This window comes from Lepisma saccharinum, chromosome 24 (assembly GCF_977018435.1).
Source record: "Lepisma saccharinum chromosome 24, izLepSacc3.1, whole genome shotgun sequence".
Lineage (NCBI taxonomy): Eukaryota > Metazoa > Arthropoda > Insecta > Zygentoma > Lepismatidae > Lepisma > Lepisma saccharinum.
The window spans coordinates 36,172,621-36,193,404 of NC_139252.1; the positions used below are offsets into that span (position 1 = coordinate 36,172,621).

The 20,784-nt window shown below is 37.7% G+C and overlaps 1 protein-coding gene across 1 annotated transcript in view; it reads right to left on the reverse strand.

The window, feature by feature from the left end:
* Nucleotides 1–20,784, reverse strand: part of LOC145977934 (synaptic vesicle glycoprotein 2B-like) — a 115,019-nt gene continuing 94,235 nt past the window's right edge. The window contains exons 7-11 of the mRNA XM_083110264.1: nt 20,084–20,262; nt 18,898–19,160; nt 11,207–11,366; nt 6,538–6,665; nt 1–150 (exon numbers count right to left, since the gene is read on the reverse strand). Coding sequence (XP_082966390.1) covers nt 95–150; nt 6,538–6,665; nt 11,207–11,366; nt 18,898–19,160; nt 20,084–20,262 — 786 coding nt within the window. The 3' untranslated portion in view covers nt 1–94. The remainder of the gene's footprint in view (nt 151–6,537; nt 6,666–11,206; nt 11,367–18,897; nt 19,161–20,083; nt 20,263–20,784) is intronic.

A 20,784-nucleotide genomic window follows, 5' to 3' on the forward strand; every position in this document is an offset into this window, starting at 1 on the left:
CATTTTATTGTAAAAACGCCATAACAATGAAAAAACCAAAACAACAATTTGTTTAATATCTTACTCCAACAATTGTAAATTACATGTTGAGAGGTCACGAAAGCGAAGTTTTCGATGTGTTTGGGAAGAGTAGACTCAACCCTGCACTACCTGTAGAGAGAGAGAAACTTTGTTAAGAGATCTTCAATAGACAAGTAAATATACTCTCAATAATTTTTGTTTAACAATGGCTGCATTCAACATGTTGGGCCACTCCAGAGATGTTAAATATGTGCAATCTCCAGGATATTCCCAATTTGATACTTGAGCTCAGTAAGTGTATATCATCTGCTAAACAAATTAAGCTCATCAGCAGTGGTGGCGTTTAAGGGGCCTTTGGGAGGGCAGTTACCTACCACTTTTTGTTCCTACACTATGGTATCTTAATGCTAAGCATTGTCTACAAGGAAAAAATAAACTGTCCTTGCTCCCTCCAAGTTTTGGCACCCAATCCTCGCTACTGGTGATCGGTATTGATATGAAATTATGCGAAGAATCTTACATAACAATTATGGGATTTCTACAGTGAATAGTATACTTTTCAGAGGATCCCCAGTGGTATAAATGAAACATTGCCGCATTGTAATTAAGTTGTCCTGGGTTAAATTCCTATTGGAGGCACACAGCACAGTGGTTCATATCCCACTTTTAAAGTGTAGGTCTGTTCCCAATTAGCCTATCTGAGCATAAAGTGAATTTCAAACAAGTTTAAAAGTATACAATTCATACTCTAGGATTACAGGATGAATGATTATAACATTGTAGTGTCCATGACTGTACATACTGCTCTTTACTGTTGAAGAAAAAAAGCATGAACATCTAACAGCAAGAAGTAGACTTTACAGAACTTGCATGCAACAAATTGTGATTAGTTTCTAATGAAACAACCTTGAAATGAATGATGTATTAATTACTTTCCATTCCGTGGATGTTTTGAGTTCATTCTATTAGCATTTGCCATTGCTGCATGCATTTTCTTGTTGAATTTATATGCAATTACATTATCTAAGTCTTCCTTATCCATATAATTGATGCTTGTCACGGTAAAGGTGAAGTTCCCCTTGCATACAGCACCGTGCCATGAAGGCACATTTTGGTGGTGATATGAACAGCACCATGCTCCGGCTGCCTTTATCCCCCAGCAGGGACATCGTTAGGGAGGGGCACGGGGGGGCACCGGCCCCCCGAAACGTTCACGTGGCCCCGGCAAACTGTTCTACATTTGCTAAAAATTTTATATTCATGACAAATATTGTAAAAGTGTGTTTCAGTACATTTTGCTTTCAGTTTGAAACACTGTTCTTGAATTTGAGTGGCACGAACCCCAAACATTACATTTCTCATTTTCCTGGTTCTAGCTATAGTGGATGTCAGTGTAGGAACCTAGCACTTCGATGTTTCTCGGAATTTTGAAGGAGCGGTCTTTCCACCCCTCAACCACAGGCAGGGTTGGGCGTTGGATGTTGCCGTTGCGTCGAAACAATGTTTCGAGCTTGAGTAGTTTGTGACCACATTGAAAAACAACCGCTTGGCAGCGGTAAACCACATATATGCAAACAGTTACAATTGGTCCCGAATCAGAGCGAAATACAAGCTAAAGTAAGTACCATAATGATGGCAGGATGCCTATAGATTATCATATCTTCGGGTAAGTAGTATTCGCACCAAATAAACTATTCTACTATTGGGACAGTCTAAAACACGCAACGTGTTAAAAGTAATTATCTTCAGAAACTGTACGATTTCTTGAGTCGAATATTTTTCTCGATTTCGTGAAGACCAATTTTGAGAATCCTCCTTAATTGATTGATTTAGTTTATTTTACTTCGCGTTTTGTGCCTCTTGGCTAATTTGCGAAGATAGGGATGAGTGATGAAATGATGAATGGACATTCACAAACAACCAAGCCCGAGCGGGATTCGAACCAGGGACCCTTTTCATCGCAGCGCGATGTTCTAACCATTCGGCCACAGGATCCGGCGAGAATCCTCCTTAACAAACGATGCCTCCCTGATGGTGCAGTGATAGCGTCATTGCCTTGTAATCGAGGGGTCCCAGGTTTGATACATGGGTGGAGGCACATAGTGGTCCGGATCTTACTTCAAACTGTAGGTCCAGTCCTGATTAGCCTTACTGTGTATAAAGTGGACTTAAAACACCAACTCAACTCAACTCCTTAACAAACGTTTCGAAGAATCAAAAATTTAAACAAGAACAAGTAAATACGTTTTTGTCATTTTGAAGTAAATTATTATTATTATTGTGGCTATTTTTTGTTCGTATGAATCTGCCTCACACAGTAAGTTTATTTCATCGAGTCAAGTACAAAACCCAACCCTTGCAAAAGTCACTGGAAAAACATGTGTGGTTGCACATATATTTAAGCATCTATAAATAAATAATTACCCATGGTTCGACAGCCCTGGAAGAGCCTTGGCCTATCTCCCGACTGCCAGTCTCCCTCCCACAATCCTACCTAAAGGTGCAGAGGTCTTAACCAGTAATGGGGTGACGTGGGGTCAGCACGACGAACTCCCAACCGTTATAGGGGATATCCGTAAAGAATAGTTATATTCTTGTGGTAAGGAGTCATCATAATTTAACAAACTTTATTGATTTATTCCATCAGCATTATTTAAAAGAAAGTGCCATACTAAACTTACCAACTTGGCAAAGGCACATTGATTGCTTAATGAGACATTTTCCTTGTGTTGCAGAGCAGGTTCAGTTTTTGTAGTATTGCAATGTTTTACACAGTCCGTTCGAAGAATTTTGAGAACATTGATGTTTTGTCAGAGGGACCACAGACGAATAAATATCTTTGGATGTTTTACAGGTTTCATCGTATTTAAGAAGGTAATTTTCCGGTGCAACTTTCCACCGTACAACATGTCTTTTGCCACTCAGGCTGAAGAGCCGATTCATAGGTGGAACGACCTTGGCGATTGGCTCCATGTTGACAACTGACTCAAGAAGTACCACAACCGACAAAACTCGAAGCGCTCGGATCCTACTGTGACATACACTTTGGTTGAACACAAACAGATGTGTTGGTAGGAAATGCGGTGATTTTATGCGCCCTCCGTTTCTGGGAAGTCGGGGACCTTTTGAAAACATACTTTCCCTTCATGCACACCAGGGGCCTAAGCCAGGTCACCCCCTCCCACAAAATCTTCTCTTCATCTGGCTCTGTTTATCGGCTGCGCACAAACAAGAAGATTTAGCTGCAGGTAGCTAGGACTATCTGGGTTAATTACTTTATGGTTCAGGATGGACATAGGCTTTTCAATTTGCAAGAGACAAAATTCTATTGTTTGTCCCTTTTCTGGCGGGAGATGAATGACAAAGATGTCGCAGTTCCCTCAGGTTCCCACACTCAACCCTTGTGCTCATAACCTGCAATGAACCATAATAAGCCTTTGTATTGTACCGACTCCTTTGGTAACTTTCAACACATTTTCAAGAAACATCGCCCTACTGTGTTGATTGGTAGACAATTGATGATTGTCAGATAGTTCGAAGTACAGTTTGATCCGAGAAGTGGTTCCATAGTTAGCTTCTGTAAACGCGAGATTCCGGTAGGATCACGGAGTGCTTGTGATCTCGTTTTCATACATTGCGAGTGAAATTTTGATTGATTTGGTTCATTTTACTTCACTTTTCTGCCTCATTTGGCTCATTGCGAAGATGGGGATTAGTGACGATATGATGAAATTGATCAATGGACAATCACAAACACCCATGCCCAGTCCGGGATTCGAACCTGGGACACCTGGCATCGTAGCATGATGTGCTAACCACTATGCCACGGGGTCCGGCGACGTGAAATCTCGAGTGTGAAGCTGCCAGCTTGTTGTCATCCCGAAAAAAATGATCGACCAAATGTCCAACATATTGACGTTCTAAATTGGTGTCCGACTACCACACAGGAGCAGGGGTTTGACTCCCAGGACGGTTGATGTCACATGTGATGAAGAATAAGTCACGTTTCATTTATGGAAGGAAACGAGGTATGAAGGAAACTTTTTATAGTAGTATGCATGCTCTAGAAATATTACGTTTAAAAATTCTGCATATTTTTATGACTTTTTGTGACTTTTCTTAATTTAGACCAGGGTTGACAAAGGTCCTGGAAGCCATAAGTTGTGATAGATTTTATTGGGTTCCGTTGCAGAACCGGAACCATTTTTCTCGCACAATTTAAATTCGGTCCAAGTAGGGTATTGTTCCATTAAGAAAAGGTTACTGGATCGTATTTAAATTGATCCGGAAAAATATTCCTGCACCGAATTTTAATTGATCCGGAAAAAAAGTTTCCTGGACAGTGTTTAAATTCAGCCGCAAATAAGGTTCCTAGACCGTATTTAAATTCATACGGAAAACAAGTTCTTGGACCGAATTGAGGCCTAGATCCCATTTACGCTTGCCGATTTTCTCTCCCGGACGGGAAATGAATTTATTTACAATTCCTGGACCATTAGCAACCCTGGAATTGTTAAAGATCAAGGAACGCATACATTCTAATTTGTTCTAAAGGGTTCCGTAACAGGACCGGAACATTTTTTTCTCGCACAATTTAAATTCGTACCAAATTGCGAATTGTTTCATTCCAATACGGAACTTGGACCCTATTTAAACTGATCTGGAAAAAAAATGTTCGTTGACCGTATTTAAATTCATCACGAAATAAGGTTCCTGTACCGAATTTAAATTCATCTGGAAACAATATTCCTGGACCGAATTGAAAACTTTACAGATGAGAAGGTTCCTTACGGTCCAGAGCTGCTGCTTAGGCGGGAAAGTTGACTACACATACAAATAGAATTAATCTGAAGTTATATAACAAATAATTGTTACTTACATAATAATATCATGAAATATGGAGAGCCAAAATACTTATCAAGCATTTCCTGTTTTTTACCTCTAGTGGGAGCGAAAATCTTTTGCCCTTCGTGATGAACTCAGTTCCTGCAAATTCAAGACAGCATTTTCTATTTTTCATTTCTATTTGGGCCGATAACTCCGTGGTGGAGTGGTTAGCAGGTTACGCTACGAAGTAGTGTGTCCCGGGTTCGAATCCCCACCTGGGCATGTGTCTTCTTTGTGATGGTTCTTTCATCAATTTAATCTTAACTCATTCTCAACTTCACGATTAGCCAAAAAGTGTCAGAAAAGTGAAGTAAAATAAACCAAGTCAATCAATGATTTCTATTTCGTTATTTTACGCCACTTTTCTACCTCTTGAGTTAAATGCGACGATGAGATTGAATGATGATCCGAAGGAATAGCGATGCGAGAGACATGTTGCAACCACACCTGTCCAAGGTCCGAATTTGGGACCTGTGGTTTCGTAGCACGTCATGCTCATGCTTCGGGAGAGGAATCCTTTGAATGAAAAACTATAAAAGTAGGGTGAAAGAAAACAACATTGTACTGGGCAAAAAAGCCATGTTTAGGTCCTCTAAAGAAAACTACAATTATTCAGTAAAATTAATTTTGAAGGACAAAGCCTCCGAAGTGTTATGCCTCGAAGTGCATAAAATTTCTTATATATCGTCATCATTCTCCAATGTGTACAGTACGACGCCACAAAAGACTAGGGCATGTCCCATGGAATAGTGGTTAACGGTGTCGCCTTGCACTAAAGGACGCCGGATTCGATTCTGGTATAAATAATATACATGGAACGCCTATCTTGAACTCATTACACAAACATTTCATTTTCGCACCGTTGTCATACTTGTACACCTGATTCCAGCACCCTTTTATATCTAAACCCACGGAACAGGGTTTACTCTACTTCTCAATTTTCTTCAAGCAAATTTACAAATCTAAGGAGTAAGGACTAATGACATTGTTCTTGGTGTCTCAAATCTGACATAAGAGAAAATATATGGATTTTTAAAGACTGTCTAGATGCCATTAAGTTAATGAGTTCATTCTGCATTTAGATTCCCGAATAATGGCCGTGGATTTCACGAGTCTATATTCGTAAATTTTGGGGGCTACAGGAGAAAATAATGTTCTCTTCCAAATAGGCTATATATATATATATATATATATATATATATATATAAAAGCACACACACATACTGTACTTATATGTAGGCCTATATGGTATATTAATAGTTTGTTAGTTTTTAAAGATCTGGTAGAAAAATCTTAAGTTTTGGGCCCCCCCAAACTGATCAACCTAGCTACGTCCCTGTCCCCCAGGGTTGCCCCTGGGTACCCATTGATTTGGGGCTAGTACCCCAGAGCCACTTTATGCGGGGACAAGGCCGGAAAAATTCCGACCTTAGATAACCCACCCCAGGAAACCTGTTAGTGAAAAACCTTATACTTGTTCATGAAAGATACACAATGCCAATGCATCTATTTTTATCACTATGAAAATTTTGAATTTTTTTTTGTTCTAGAGCTGTCTATTGAAAATTCATATCCAGGAGCATGTTTAGTCAGAACAAAGTTTACAAAACAACGAAATAGGATACTTACCAAACAAAAGTCCAGTCAAAATGCATATCAATGAGAGACAGTGCAAATCAATGAGATATCCAAAGAGAACATTTCCTAAAATCGCTCCAAGTCTGCCACAATTGAATGATAAAGAGACAGCCATTGCCCTGAAAAGTAATACAAGTTTGAGGGAACAATCTTACTTAAATTTGACGTGCAGGCATCAGCTTATCCATAACCACACAAGAATGTTAATAATTTTATTATTGTCAATGTGTACTTTGAACTATGAAGAACTAAAAATTATCACAAATAAGACTAACAGATGTAAATCGAATGTTACTTCATTGAAATTGTATGGACTGTAAAATAGCATGTTTGAAAGTAATGATCATTGCATTACTTGAGTTACTTTGATAAGTGAAGAATAGTGCTTTTACTTAGTTGAAATTTTCTACCCATCTGTATTGTATGACAAACTAATGCATTTTTAATATATTACTCAAAATTAATAGTTTGTCTAGTAGCTATTCTGTGGAAGTAGAGACCAGGTTGCAATGATTAACTTAGTTTTAAAAATTCTTGAAAGTAAATAGATGAAACAAATAGTACACACTACATGAAGGTGTACACTACAAGTCAGTGCTGCCAACTTTTGAAAAACATTGGGTGGGCTGAACTTGGAGATTTGTTTTATAATTTTATGCAATAATATATGTCATAGCAGGGCCCAGATTTTGATGACATTTCATAGTTTAACTGGTGCAACGTAGACATGCTAACTACTGTAGTACAGAAATCCTGAACACCCTCCTCAGGTTGAAGAAATATAATTTTTGGGGTCATTTTTTACCATTTTTTTTATTTTTTGGTCATTTTTTAAAATTTTGAGTCATTTTTAGGTCATTTTTTTTAAAATTTTGCATTTAAATTTTTAGGCCATTTTTTAAAACTTTTGTGTCATTGCATGCTGACTCTGAATGTTATCTTGAGGTACTTAGTCTGTGTTTAACTACCAGCACAACAAAGCCTGTCTGAAAGTCGCGAAATGCAACATTGTCGAGTTTCCTATTCACAGTCCGTACAACGCACCAAGGTGTAGAAGCAATTGTTAAATTGTTTGTCTTGGAACATATATACTATTTTCAATAAGCAGATTGAGTTTTGTATGAATTTTTGGGTCATTTTTCAAAGATTTTTAGGTCATTTTACAGGATTATTCTTGTCAATTTGAAGGTCATTTTTCAAACATTTTTAGGTCATCAAAATTCGGGCCCTGGTCATAAGTAAGCTGAGGACATGCTCTAAAATGCTTTTTTTTTGTACCTTGGCCAGAAAATGAAGGCTTTTACATTTAAAAATTCTTTCAGGTCATTTCTGAGAGAATACATGAATTTTATAGCGGCTGTTTTGGTCATAAGTGCTTAGTTTTGAGTGCCTGATTCCATAAAAATGAAAAAAAATCTGTGAATGTTCTTCACTTTTAGTGCCTACTTTGTATTTTCTGGCAATTTTTGCATGCCTATTTTTTAAGAGTTTTTAGAGCCTGTCAATCTTCATCCTGGTTATACGTCCTTATTCTCCCCTACTTTCATAATAATGATGTGAGCACGGAGAGTGTAAATAATATAGGACATTGAAAAGTGTCATATTGGAGATGTAACAATTTTTTATGAAATATTTTGATAACACTCAGCAGTAATTAAGTTGTGAGAATTCTGTAGGTGTATAATGATGAAACAATTTTTTTTTAAGCGTGGAAATTTTATTTCTAAAATAAAATATAATACCGGGCTCATTATTGGGTGGGCTTGAATCTCACCGGCCCATATAAGTTGGCGCCACTGCTACAAGTACTCACAATTAAATTGCTTTACTTCCTGCAAACTCTACATTATTCGGAGGTATTGCAGGTACTCATTACCAAACCTATAGTGCAGGAGAGGGGGCTGAATCTGAGGTTAATCTGAGAAATAATAGGAGGATGGCAGACTTGCTGACTACTATGCCTTTACTCATCCGGGTGTCATCACTGCTTATTTACGTTATTGTATTCTCATTTTTTTTATGAAGAACTTTGCATATCTAACTTATGCCACACCTTGGTCATTGTTCAAAATAATAATGATCCTGCAATACACTAGAACCATTGTCAGTGTTTCTCATAAGTAAACATTGATTTTGTTGACTGTGTAAAAGGAAAGTTCCCTGTGCATACAGCATCGTGCCATGAGAGCACATTTAGGTGTCAGCCCCACACATTCTCGATCTCGGCAATTTTCGAGGTATGGGTTTAGTACCATGCTCCAGCCACCTTTACCCCTCCCCCCTGTAAAGTCCACGCGTTCATTATATCCCCATCGGCAAACTTTGATAAAACTTAACACTGGAAACAATAGCCAAACCGCTCCCGATGAGCACGTGCACTCAGACGTTGTTGCCACATTTTCTTTACATTTCTTGTAGTTGCAAGGCGGAGCAGGCGGGTGCGTGAGCCTCTCGTTTATTTTTGCGCCATAACCACGTGCGGGGTTGATTTTCTTAACTAGTTGTGTTGTGTTGTTGCTTTGTTATAGTGTTGTGCTTTTAGTTTTTATATTAGATTTTGGTTTTGTTATTAGCATGTGGAGACCGTGGGTTGCAAACCAGGTTCCTTTAGCAAACGTTGTTGCGCAGGAGAATTTAACTGACGAAAGTGACCCCCAGCCAAGTACTAGCATCGGCAGTTTCAGAGTGCTGAGGAAAAGAAAGAAAATTTTGAACAAACAAGCTCAAGAATTTTTATGCAGTGTGTACGAATATGTCTCCAGGAATAATTCAGGAAGAGGACCAATATCGGAGACAGCAAATATTTTGAAATTGGACAGGAAAACAGTGCGAAAGATCACAGAAAGAGGCCCAGTTACACCAAAGAAGCCTGGTAATAGAAATAAAAAAAAATCATAAAGTGGACGAGTTTGTTTGAGATTTTGTTAGGAGAGAGATTTACAATTTTTTTTCTAAAGGACGTGCACCAAGTGTCTGTGAATTATTAACACAACTGAAACTAATATCAGACTTGCCTTACAAACAAACGACGCTTCGAGAGCTTCTGAAGAAACTTGGTTTTTCTTTTAGTCAGCTGAAGAAAAGAAATGCAATAATGGAGTCGTCGACAAGAATTGTTGCTTGGCGGTATCGTCACCTTCACAAACTCAACAAGTTGAGATCAGAAGGCTGCCAGATTGTTTATTTAGATGAAACTTGGTTCAACACTCACGACGTCGTCAAAAAAGGGTGGGACGATGGTACTTGCAACTGTATTTTGAAGTCGCCGTCAGCACGAGGAAAACGCATCATGGTGCTCCATGCTGGGAGCAGTGAGGTGTGGGTCCCAAATTGTTTGTATCTTTCAGCTAAGAACATTGGAGATTGTAAAGCTGATAGTCACGACGAAATGACCGGACAAGTGTTTGAAAATTGGTTTACCAATAATCTGCTGCCCAATTTGCGAAGTGATAAGAAGTGTATCATAATTTGTGATAATGCAAGTTACCACTCGAGGCTGCTAGTGAAAATCCCAACTATGAAGACAAAACTGCAGGATATTTTTTCCTTCATGGAGAGGCACGACATTCCAGTACCGAAACCTGTTCCTATAAAAGCCCTTTTATTAGAAATAATTAAATCGGCAAACATTACTAAAAAGTACGTAGTGGATGACCTTGCAGCCTCACGTGGACATGAAGTGTTGCGACTCCCTCCCTACCATTGCATGTTTAATCCCATAGAACTGGTGTGGGCCAAGTTAAAATCATATGTGAGGAAAAACCATGTATCTCCTACTCTAAGTGCCAGTGTATGCCAGCTGTTGCGTGATGGAACAGAGACAATTGATGCTCAGCTTTGGTTGTCCTGTATTCAACACACCATCAAAATTGAGAGAAAATATATTAACCACGACACGGGTAGTAACCAGGAGAGATTCGTGATTCACGTGGGAGATGACGATGAGTGAAGGTAAGTTAACTATATATGTATATTCTGAATAATATATTTTTTGAGTAGAAAAGTTAGGATTATTCAGTGTAAATATGAGGATTTATAATATGCCTCTTTCCTATCTTTATTAATATTGCCCTTTTTAATATTTATCTGTATTTCTTTTCTCTTTACATATTCTTTAATTTGTTTGTTTCTCTTTTTCTTTACCCTTTCCTTCAATTTGGCAACATCGCTTTCCTACTCCAGTTTCTTCAAGAGAAAACCGCCCGCTTGGGTATTTCTTTTAACAAAGAGCACCGCTCCCTTTGTTAACCGCTGGGGATATAATGAACGTGCGGACTTTATCTATTGATTTGAGGCTGGGTGAGCCCCAGAGCCACTTTATGCAGGGACAAGACCGGGAATCAAACCTGGGTCTCCCGCGTGGCAGTCAGACGCCCTACCACTAGACAACCGTGACGATCTGTAGCAATGGTTTATTAACATTCGGATTTAAGTAAGGATGTACATATCTGAATATTCATCAAATTTGGATCTCAGATCTTGAGATTCAAATCACATTGTATTTAGAAATTTTGGATTTGGATTTGAATGCCCATCCATAATTGAAAACATTCTTTCCATCCTGGATAAGTTTTAAATCTTCCATTGCTCCTGAAAAGAAGACACTATACATAAAAACAGGTAGTTACTAGTGAAATGCTTGTTATAAAACTATACAGACCTGAGATTTGTTGGAAAAATTTCTACCACAAGGCAGCAAATAACACTAATGGCAATTCCAGTCATTGCCTCAAAGATGCAGGACAGGATGAGATTCTGGGTTGAAGTCTGCACAAAGTACAGGCCTATCGTGCAAAGACCTGAAGCCAAGAGGCTGAAAACTGCCAGAGAAGAAAGGGAGCTTAATGTTAGTAGAAATATATTTGTATACATAATCATATAATCATTTTGGTATAATATTAAATTGTATGTTGTGAATTATGGTTATACATCAACTTCAAAAAGTCTCTGACATCAGAACTCAACCTATGTAGAGGCTGAAAGCATGCCGACTGTTGGCATAATCTTACAAATGTAACCCCTCAGTTCAAACATATAGTACATTTGCTAGCTTTCCAAGCAGAGGTTTTGCCAAGTTTGTCATTGGTAAGGAAATGGCAGAACACTGGAATAGACCTAACTATGGTTGTTGATATATCTAAGTCAACAGACAGTAAACAAAACTTTTTATCGTTCACCTCAAAGAATTTGCAGTTTGCACAACATATTATCAGAGCGTATAGAAGAGAAAGTGTGTGCACTTCATTTTCTTCCCGTAAGCCAAGTGAATAGAGCGGTGCCCCACCGAAACACTGGCAGCACCTTCGCTTGCGAGCGCCTTCTGCTTGCAGTGCGGCCGTGCTTTACGTAGAGCGTTGTGCTAGAATAACATTGTGTACTTTTATTAATGACAACGTTGTTACGTTATTGAGTTTAGTGTCGTTAGATTTGTGATTGATCCGTTGTGACTAGTTTGTGTTGTGTTCAACGCATTATTATTGTGTTTGAGGCAGCAACGAGTGAAAGCTACAAGATGCCTACGGTTTCGTACCCGGCTGTAGATCTGGATATGACCGCTGTTCTTCAGGCAGTAGACATTTTTTAGGCCACCTAAAGTCAGTAATGGTCTCTCAAAATGGGAGAGTGCCATCCCTAGAAAAGATAAAAAACTAAGTCATAATTGCTATGTGTGTGATATTCATTTTTCCACTGACCTTTTAGTGAAAGTGGATTCGTTCATAGTGGATGGCGATACAGTAGAAATTCCACGACAAAGGTGGAAATTAAAACCAGAAGCAGTTCCTCATATATTTCCTAATCTGCCCAAATACCTCTCTAAGACAGTTAAGAAGCGAAAATCTCCCATGAAAAGGCAATTCTTGCGGACGGATGATAATAAAGTAAGTACTCGTCGCAATGTATCATTAAGCTTATCAGTAGAGGATGATTTGCTTCACACTGTGGATGCTAGCAAAACAATAGCATTGCTAAAGAAAAAAACGTAAGAATCAGAAACGCAATTTAATTAGAACGCAGAATAAACTAAAGGTCGCACAGGCTAAAATAAATTTGCTTGAAAAAGGCGTTAAAGATGCTAAATTAAAGACAACGGGCACACAGTCAAAACAGTTCGCGTCTCTTAGCAAAAATCAAAAAATTGTAATTGATACAATCTTAAAGAAATGCCAACTGAAAAGTAAGACAGGAATGAGATACAGTTCTGAGTTTATACTGGATTCTCTTCTATTAAAAATTAAGTCCCCCAAGGGGTATAGACACTGTTCGCATCACGATTTGCTACCTTTGCCTTCTGAAGCTCACTTGAGAAAATTGGTGAAGGGTCTTAAATGTCCTTACGGCGTAAATTCCCATGCCATCGACGCTATAACACATTGTTTTAGTGAAAAGAATGAGAATGAGCATAGCGTAATGCTGATTTTTGATGAAGCAATTCAGTTTAACTCGAATTCCTTAAAAATAGACGGCTTTGTTGATTTGGGAAATCTTACTCCAGACGAAAGCAAGAATCAATTAGCAAATCATGCTCTAGTTTTTATGTTTGTTCCTTTTCTGTATAATTGGATTCAACCCATAGCAGTATATGCTAGCATTAATGCCACCCCTGGTGACATTCTCACAAAATACTTATCCAGGTAATCATACATTTGGAAAAAGCAGGGGTCAGAATTATTGGTTTTACATCTGACGGTAGCCAATCTAACAAAAAATTATGGAAATGCTTAGGAATTTCCGGAAACAGAAACAATCTTAAGTGCTCTATACCCAATCCAGCTGACTAGTAGAAAGCTCTGGGCATTTTCAGACGCACCACATATATTTAAATGCATAAGGAATAACTTCCATGATAAAGTGCAGGTGTACTATAATGGTGATATTGTTGATTATTCATTTTACAGAAAAGTGTATGAACATGATTCATCTACTGAACTTTCCGGTATGAAAGCTTGCTACAAAGTGACCTCTGCTCATTTGGATCCTAATTCATTCCAAGGAATGAATGTAAGACTCACAATGCAGCTGTTCAGCAGAGGTGTGGCTAATGGAATAAAATTTTATCGGAGTATTAATGCAGAGGGGTTAGAAGGCAGTGAAACAACGGAGAATTTCACAAGGGACCTAAACTGCCTGGTTGACGCATTAAATTCATTCACTCCTGCACAGGCACTATATAAAGGATCAGAAGCACATACAACTTTAATAAAATGGAATGCTGTCCTTAGAGATAATCGAAATCCCTTCGCTTCAGAAAAAACGCTAGAGTCCTTAAGAGTGACTTTAGAAAGTACTTTAGAAGTGTCCGAATATTTGTGGAAGAACAATTACAAGTACGTTTTGACAGGAAAATTTAATCAAGATCCCCTAGAACGCGATTTTGGTATATTGCGGTCGTTCACTTGTGATGATCATCCCTCCACTGTGGATTTTCTGCACTTACATATGCTGCAATCAATTTAAGTACCAGCAAAACTTGCTTTATTTTCGGGCGGAAACTGTGAATACAGGACTGAATCTCCTCTGACGTCTTTTGTTAATCAAATGTGAACTCTGGCAAGATCAACCGAAAATAAAAATCATTCGGTGAAGAAGCAAGCTGAAAATAAAATAAGGGAAAAAATTTCCATTGTTGAAGATGAAATTCAAATACCGGACTGGGAAAACAACATACTGAACTTAAATGAACAAAGTGTTGGTAAAGAATACTTGGTGTATCATTTGGCAGGATACATAGTGCGGTATATTTCCAAAGTGACGGATTGTAAACTGTGTACAACTTTTCTGCACGGGGAACCAACTAATGTACCTGCCTCACTTACGTTAATCCAAGACTATGGTTCGGGCGACGGCTATAAATACCTTACCTATGCATCGAAAAGTGTTTATGATGTGCTGTTACGAGTGGAAGAATTTGTTGCAGAAAAAATATCATGTGTTAATAGTTTATGGGGTGATATATTTTTTGAGTGTTTGGACAATTTAAATATAATTGCTGTAAAAACTTCGCAATTAGGATGCTGTGAAGATCATGTGCTGCGTACGTACCCAAACTCGTATTTTCTGAAATGTCGATTTTTCTTCCGCACCAAGGATATAAAAAAGGAATTAAGTGCCTCGAAGACAGCAAAATCATCTCGAAAATTCTCCAAACTATCCAGCTGCTGAGCTTTTCTCCAAACGTAAGTAACATGCATTTTTGTTTCTTATGTAGTTAGTTATGTAAGCAACGCGAGCATCTTCCGCGCCCTCTCAAACATCACCACTGCCATCTAGGCGGTGGACCACGGAAACTCAGGGAGTGCACACACTATTTCTTCTATACGCTCTGATATTATCGAGAACAGGTCCCATTGCATCAGAATGTGGCACCTCTGTCTTTTTGCCTGCTGTGACAATCAGTATTTGCTTTGATATGGGCTAATGTTTGATTGATTGATTTGGTGTTTTATGTCCACTTTATTCACAGTAAGGCTAATTGGGACTGGACCTACAGTTTAAAGAGGAATCCAAACCACTATGTGCCTCCACCACATATCGAACCTGAATCCCTTGATTTCAAGGCGACGATGCTACCACTGCGCCAACGGGGAGGCACTGATATGGGCTAATGTGTTATGAATGTTGCTACAATGTCACAACATACAAGGCACGTCCAGAAAGTAAGTTCCGTTTGGTAATAAAATTAAATTGTGTACAGATACAGAAAAGTTATTTATTGCACAAAATTCTACAACTCTTAAACTACTTTTCCACATAACTGCCGAAATTTTGCAGGCATTTGTCATAGCGTGGCACAAGTTTTTGTATACCTTCTTCATAGAAATTTGCCGCCTGTGTCTTCAACCAGTTGGAAACAGTTTCTTTCAGCTCGTCGTCATTGTTGAAGTGTTGACCGCCAAGGAAAGACTTGAGATGTAAGAACAGACGAAAGTCGCTAGGAGCGAGGTCAGGGCTGTACAGAGGATGGTCAAACACGTCCCAGCCAAATCCCTGTAGGAGGTTTTTCGTCACATTTGCAGTGTGTGATCGTGCGTTGTCGTGAAGAAAAACAACACCTTTTGACAGCAATCCTCGACGCTTATTCTGTATTATTATTATTGCGCAATACAGAATAAGCGTCGAGGATTGCTGTCAAAAGGTGTTGTATTTTTTCACGACAACGCACGATCACACACTGCAAATGTGACGAAAAACCTCCTACAGGGATTTGGCTGGGACGTGTTTGACCATCCTCCGTACAGCCCTGACCTCGCTCCTAGCGACTTTCATCTGTTCTTACATCTCAAGTCTTTCCTTGGCGGTCAACACTTCAACAATGACGACGAGCTGAAAGAAACTGTTTCCAACTGGTTGAAGACACAGGCGGCAAATTTCTATGAAGAAGGTATACAAAAACTTGTGCCACGCTATGACAAATGCCTGCAAAATTTCGGCAGTTATGTGGAAAAGTAGTTTAAGAGTTGTAGAATTTTGTGCAATAAATAACTTTTCTGTATCTGTACACAATTTAATTTTATTACCAAACGGAACTTACTTTCTGGACGTGCCTTGTAAATACACTTAAGAACAAGTATTTTTTTTGTGTGTGATTCTTATGTGAAAACAACAACTGCAGAAGAATGAGGAGACTATTTGTGAGGGAATTCCCCAGTGTTCCTGCTCCACACAGAAATACTGTACATCATCTTGTTAATAAATTTAAGAAAACAGGATCTCTTGGTAAGAAGCTGCAATAAATCTCCATTGTGCTTACAGAGGATAATTTGAAACTTTATTGTGAAAAGCTATCAAATGCATTATGCACTTGAGTTGAGAGGTTATGTATATCCAGTTTCTCCAGCAAGTGGGTGCTTCCAGTTGCTACATGGAATGCATTTTGATAGGACAAAAACCTTTTGAAGGCAGTGTAGAAATATACGAGGAAATGGTAGTAAAAAGTAAAATGTCTTAACAAGCATTAAAGTATAGCAGTTTAGCTATCCAAAATTGATATTTGAATTAATGTTATTTCGGTTTTCCTCAAGAACGACCTTAAAAAATGGCTAGGCGAAATTTCTACATAGTACAACTCCTATGTGTGCAAAGTTGTAAGGTAATTTACATCTTTACGCTGGGAAAAACTAGGCACAGTCTACGTCAATAGCATTTCCAAGGCAACAGATCTCATTGCGGTAGCACTAACAGAGACCATTCCACACAGGTAAAATAGTGATAGCCAATAATCAGGTGAAACCAGGGCTGGTTCAGTTCAGTAGCTCAGTTGATAGAGCAATGGCACGGTATGCCAGAGACGCAGATTCAAGTCCTGGTCGAGCATGCATTTTTCGCTGAAATTTCTACATCTCCTGTGTGTGTCAAATCTTAAGATAAACTTGAATTTGATTACAGGGAAGTGACCTATTGATTAATGACAACAAATCAGTATATTTGTTTTTCTGTATCCTTTCAGTGAATTGTAGAGTTCAGCACTCAATGTCCTCAGCTACAGAGGCACACCACCATAATTTTATAATACCAAATATAAATAACAACAACAATAACCCATGGTACAACAGCCCTTGATGGCCATGGCTTACCTACTATTGGCCTCACTCCTACATGCTCGAGTAGAGGTGGGCAATCATCCAACCACTTACTGGGGTGACGTGTGGTCAGCATGACACACCCCCCAGTCGTCGTAGGTTTCCATGACTGGGTGACGCTACTCATTTGTAGCTCTCCAATCTCCTCACGATGGTGGGTGGCCACTGGTCCTATACCCTGGCTTAAATCTCAGGAGAAAAGTTGTTATGGTCCCCCTCAGGAGACTCACTCGAACCATCATGCATCCCACAACCTGTACCCAAAGCCTGATACCTTAGACTGCACAGTCACAGTGCAGGACATCATATATAAAAGTATAAAATTCTATGATGGTTCTTGTGATGAAAAGATATCTTAATTGCAAAATGTTGTAAAAAAAAGTTTGCATAAAAGTTATGCAACATCCCAAAATATTGGTATCAGCTTGGTCTGTATACTTCATCCGTGCCGTAAAATATATCAACCTAACCCTGATGTTCTTATTAACCTTTAGTCCAGTATTGTATTAACTAATTAATTAAACATTTTAATTTTGAATTCGAATTTAAAATTTTGGGTGCATCAGCACTTAGGCTATTTTGCACCCATCACATTATACGGGATCCTGCTGCTTACCATTACTAAAATAGCATAATTGCAATTTGTGTTACTAAAATAAGCACTCAGCACACAAGGACAAAAAACAGGACAACACACAGAATTATACTGGTTTTTCTTGTATGTACGCATTGCTTGCATTGTAGAATTATTTTCCTGTAGTTTACGGTTATTACAAGCATAAGAAAACAGTTTTTCGTTGTGACGTTTCAGGAGAACACACGCTCCCTTCATCAGACATTTATTTTCATTTTGACTAAAGATACAGTTATAACAAATTTTTAAACAAAAAGAATCCGTTATATAATGGATGTTGTCAATGTTACATTGTTGTAATATAGCAACTTAACTGTGAAAAGAAGCAGTCTCTTTTATTTTTATTTCAGATAAAAAAATTTGATCACATTATTATTTTTATTTAAAATTATGAATCCCAAATATCATCAGGTAAATCAAATTCATCATTGTTTTCACAAAGTCTCTTGATGTTTTCTGTTACATTAAATTTTAAACATGGTGACTTACTCCATTTGTGAAAAAGAAAACTCCATACTGGATGATAAATTCAGTGATGAATTTGAATTACCTGATGATATTTGGGATTCATAATTTTAAATAAAAAAATAACGTGATCAATTTTTTTTATCTGAAATAAAAATAAAACAGACTGCTTCTTTTCGCAGTTAAGTTGCTATATTACAACAATGTAACATTCACAACATCCATTATATAAGGGATTCTTTTTGTTTAAAAAATTGCTAACCATTGTTATAAATGTATCTTTAGTCAAAATATAAATAAATTACTGATGAAGGGAGCCCGTGTTCTCCTGCAATGTCACAACGAAAAACTGTTTTTTTATTCTTGTAATAACCGTAAACTACAGAAAATAAAAAGAATTATACTGGCCATAAGACCAGATTCCAGAACCTTGTTAAGTCTGCAAAGTGCAGTCCAGATTGTACTACTTGGAAGTGATGTTGACAATTGGGTGTACTACGTGGAAGATCACCCATAAACATTTTTATATCACATTTCATTGCTTATCTTATATTCATGGCTTTCTTAGCAGTGCATTTGCAAAAATAATAATAATAAGGCTGGCTCCTAAGAAAAAGGTGCTGGCGGCTGAATTATTTTAAGTTTTGTCTACTCCTGGTTATAATTAATACTTACTAAGGAAAAACTTCCGCCCAAGATACTTTACACTTGTTGCCAGAAATATGCTAGGTGGAATACAAGCAGCTCCCACTATGAGTGTGTTCTGGTACACAGAATCCGGTATAGAGTGATCGCAGAACCTGTCAGTAGAGTTCGAAGCCAGCTCAAACACAAAAGTGCTCACATCACAGACTGCAGCAGTGGAATTAGGATTGATCTCATAAAACCTATCAAATCGGTCAAACAGTTCTGGAAACCACAGAATCAATGTGTAGTAACTGAAAAGAAGCAAAAATTGTTTTCAACCATTTGAAAGAATATTTACAACTATATCATACCAGCATATACTTTAATTAAAATTTCATACATATAAGTTTTAGAGGTAAATATTCATTTATGTTTATTATAGATGGTAATTGTTCAAACTGTTGAATATTAGAGTTCTTCTTTATAATACTAATAATAATAAAATGTGGTTAACACAGTTTTCATAATAAAAAGTAAGGAATATTTACTGTATTAGAATCCTTTAACTGTATAGTATATCTAAACAAAAATATCCTATATGCAACATAGTATTTTATATATTTGTAATTTTGCAGTCGACAAATAAGAAATGGCACAACATTATGTCAGCTTATTGAAGATTAGGCACACACAGGAAATGTACTACGTAGAAATTTTCAGCGAAAAATGCAGGCTCGACCAGAACTCAAACCCACGGCGATAGCGAAAAATCAGACGAGGCCAGGCCGGCATGGTAGCTCAGTGGTAGAGCAATGGCATGGTATGCCAGAGACCCGGGTTAAAGTCCTGGTCGAGCCTGCATTTTTTGCTAAAAATTTCTATGTATTATGTCAGCTTGTATATTGATTATTTCCGTATGTGTATCTTTATATTTTACATATATTATTTACTTATTCTTTCAGTATTTATTTTTCAATATGCTTTTTGTTTTTAAATTTAAACATTTAATTTTCTTTTTATCTTTCACAGACTATTAGACCTTACAATGATCAATATGTAAAATATAAATTCGAAATGGTTAAAAGATATGAAAGGCTTGTACCTTAACTTCACCATTTAAAACAATAGATAAATAAAACAAAAAATGGTAATTTGCACTATGCTATGGAATCTGTCATGTTCTACAATATTTTATGTATTGATTATAGCAAACAGAAAACACAAAATAACATACCTTGTCATCAGTCCAAACTGCACCGTGAAAGCAAGTGCAGTATGAGTCAATTGAGGTGGTACAAACAATGCTTTCAGTTGCCTTACAAATGTTCTCTGATATTTAAGATATTTTCTCATTAACGTTTCATCATTTCTGAAGCTAACAGAGAGAAGTTGTTCCCTTGCCAACGATGCAACCTGTGGCATAAAATTCAGATGATTATCAGTTTTCACAAGAACAAGGTTTCCCTGCTATGGAAATGTGGGTTTTTATTTTTGAGTCAGCTAATCACAAAGATAAACTTGATAATTTTTTCCAAGTATCAGAAAACAGCACTTCTTTGTAGCTTTAAAGAAAGTGCTGCCCAACAACAATCATGATACGAAATGTGCCATTCGCAAAATTGTCCATATGCTGAGCATGGGTGCAAGATGCTTCTTCAACTTGGTACACTAGTACTAATGCCTCAATCTCAGTGAAGACTATGTTGAAAAATATGCTGGTCCTTATCATCTTGTCCAGAATGCAGTTTGTCAACAGGATGGACAAGACATATTTTTTTTCTGCTACCTCTCATTTATTTGAGGGTGAGAAATATGAACGATGCAGATTCAGGTTGCTAGTGCAATAGCATTATCTTAACATCCTAAATACAAAACCACAAAACATAAATTTAACACAAAATTTGAATTCCTTACAAATAATAGATTTGAGACTAT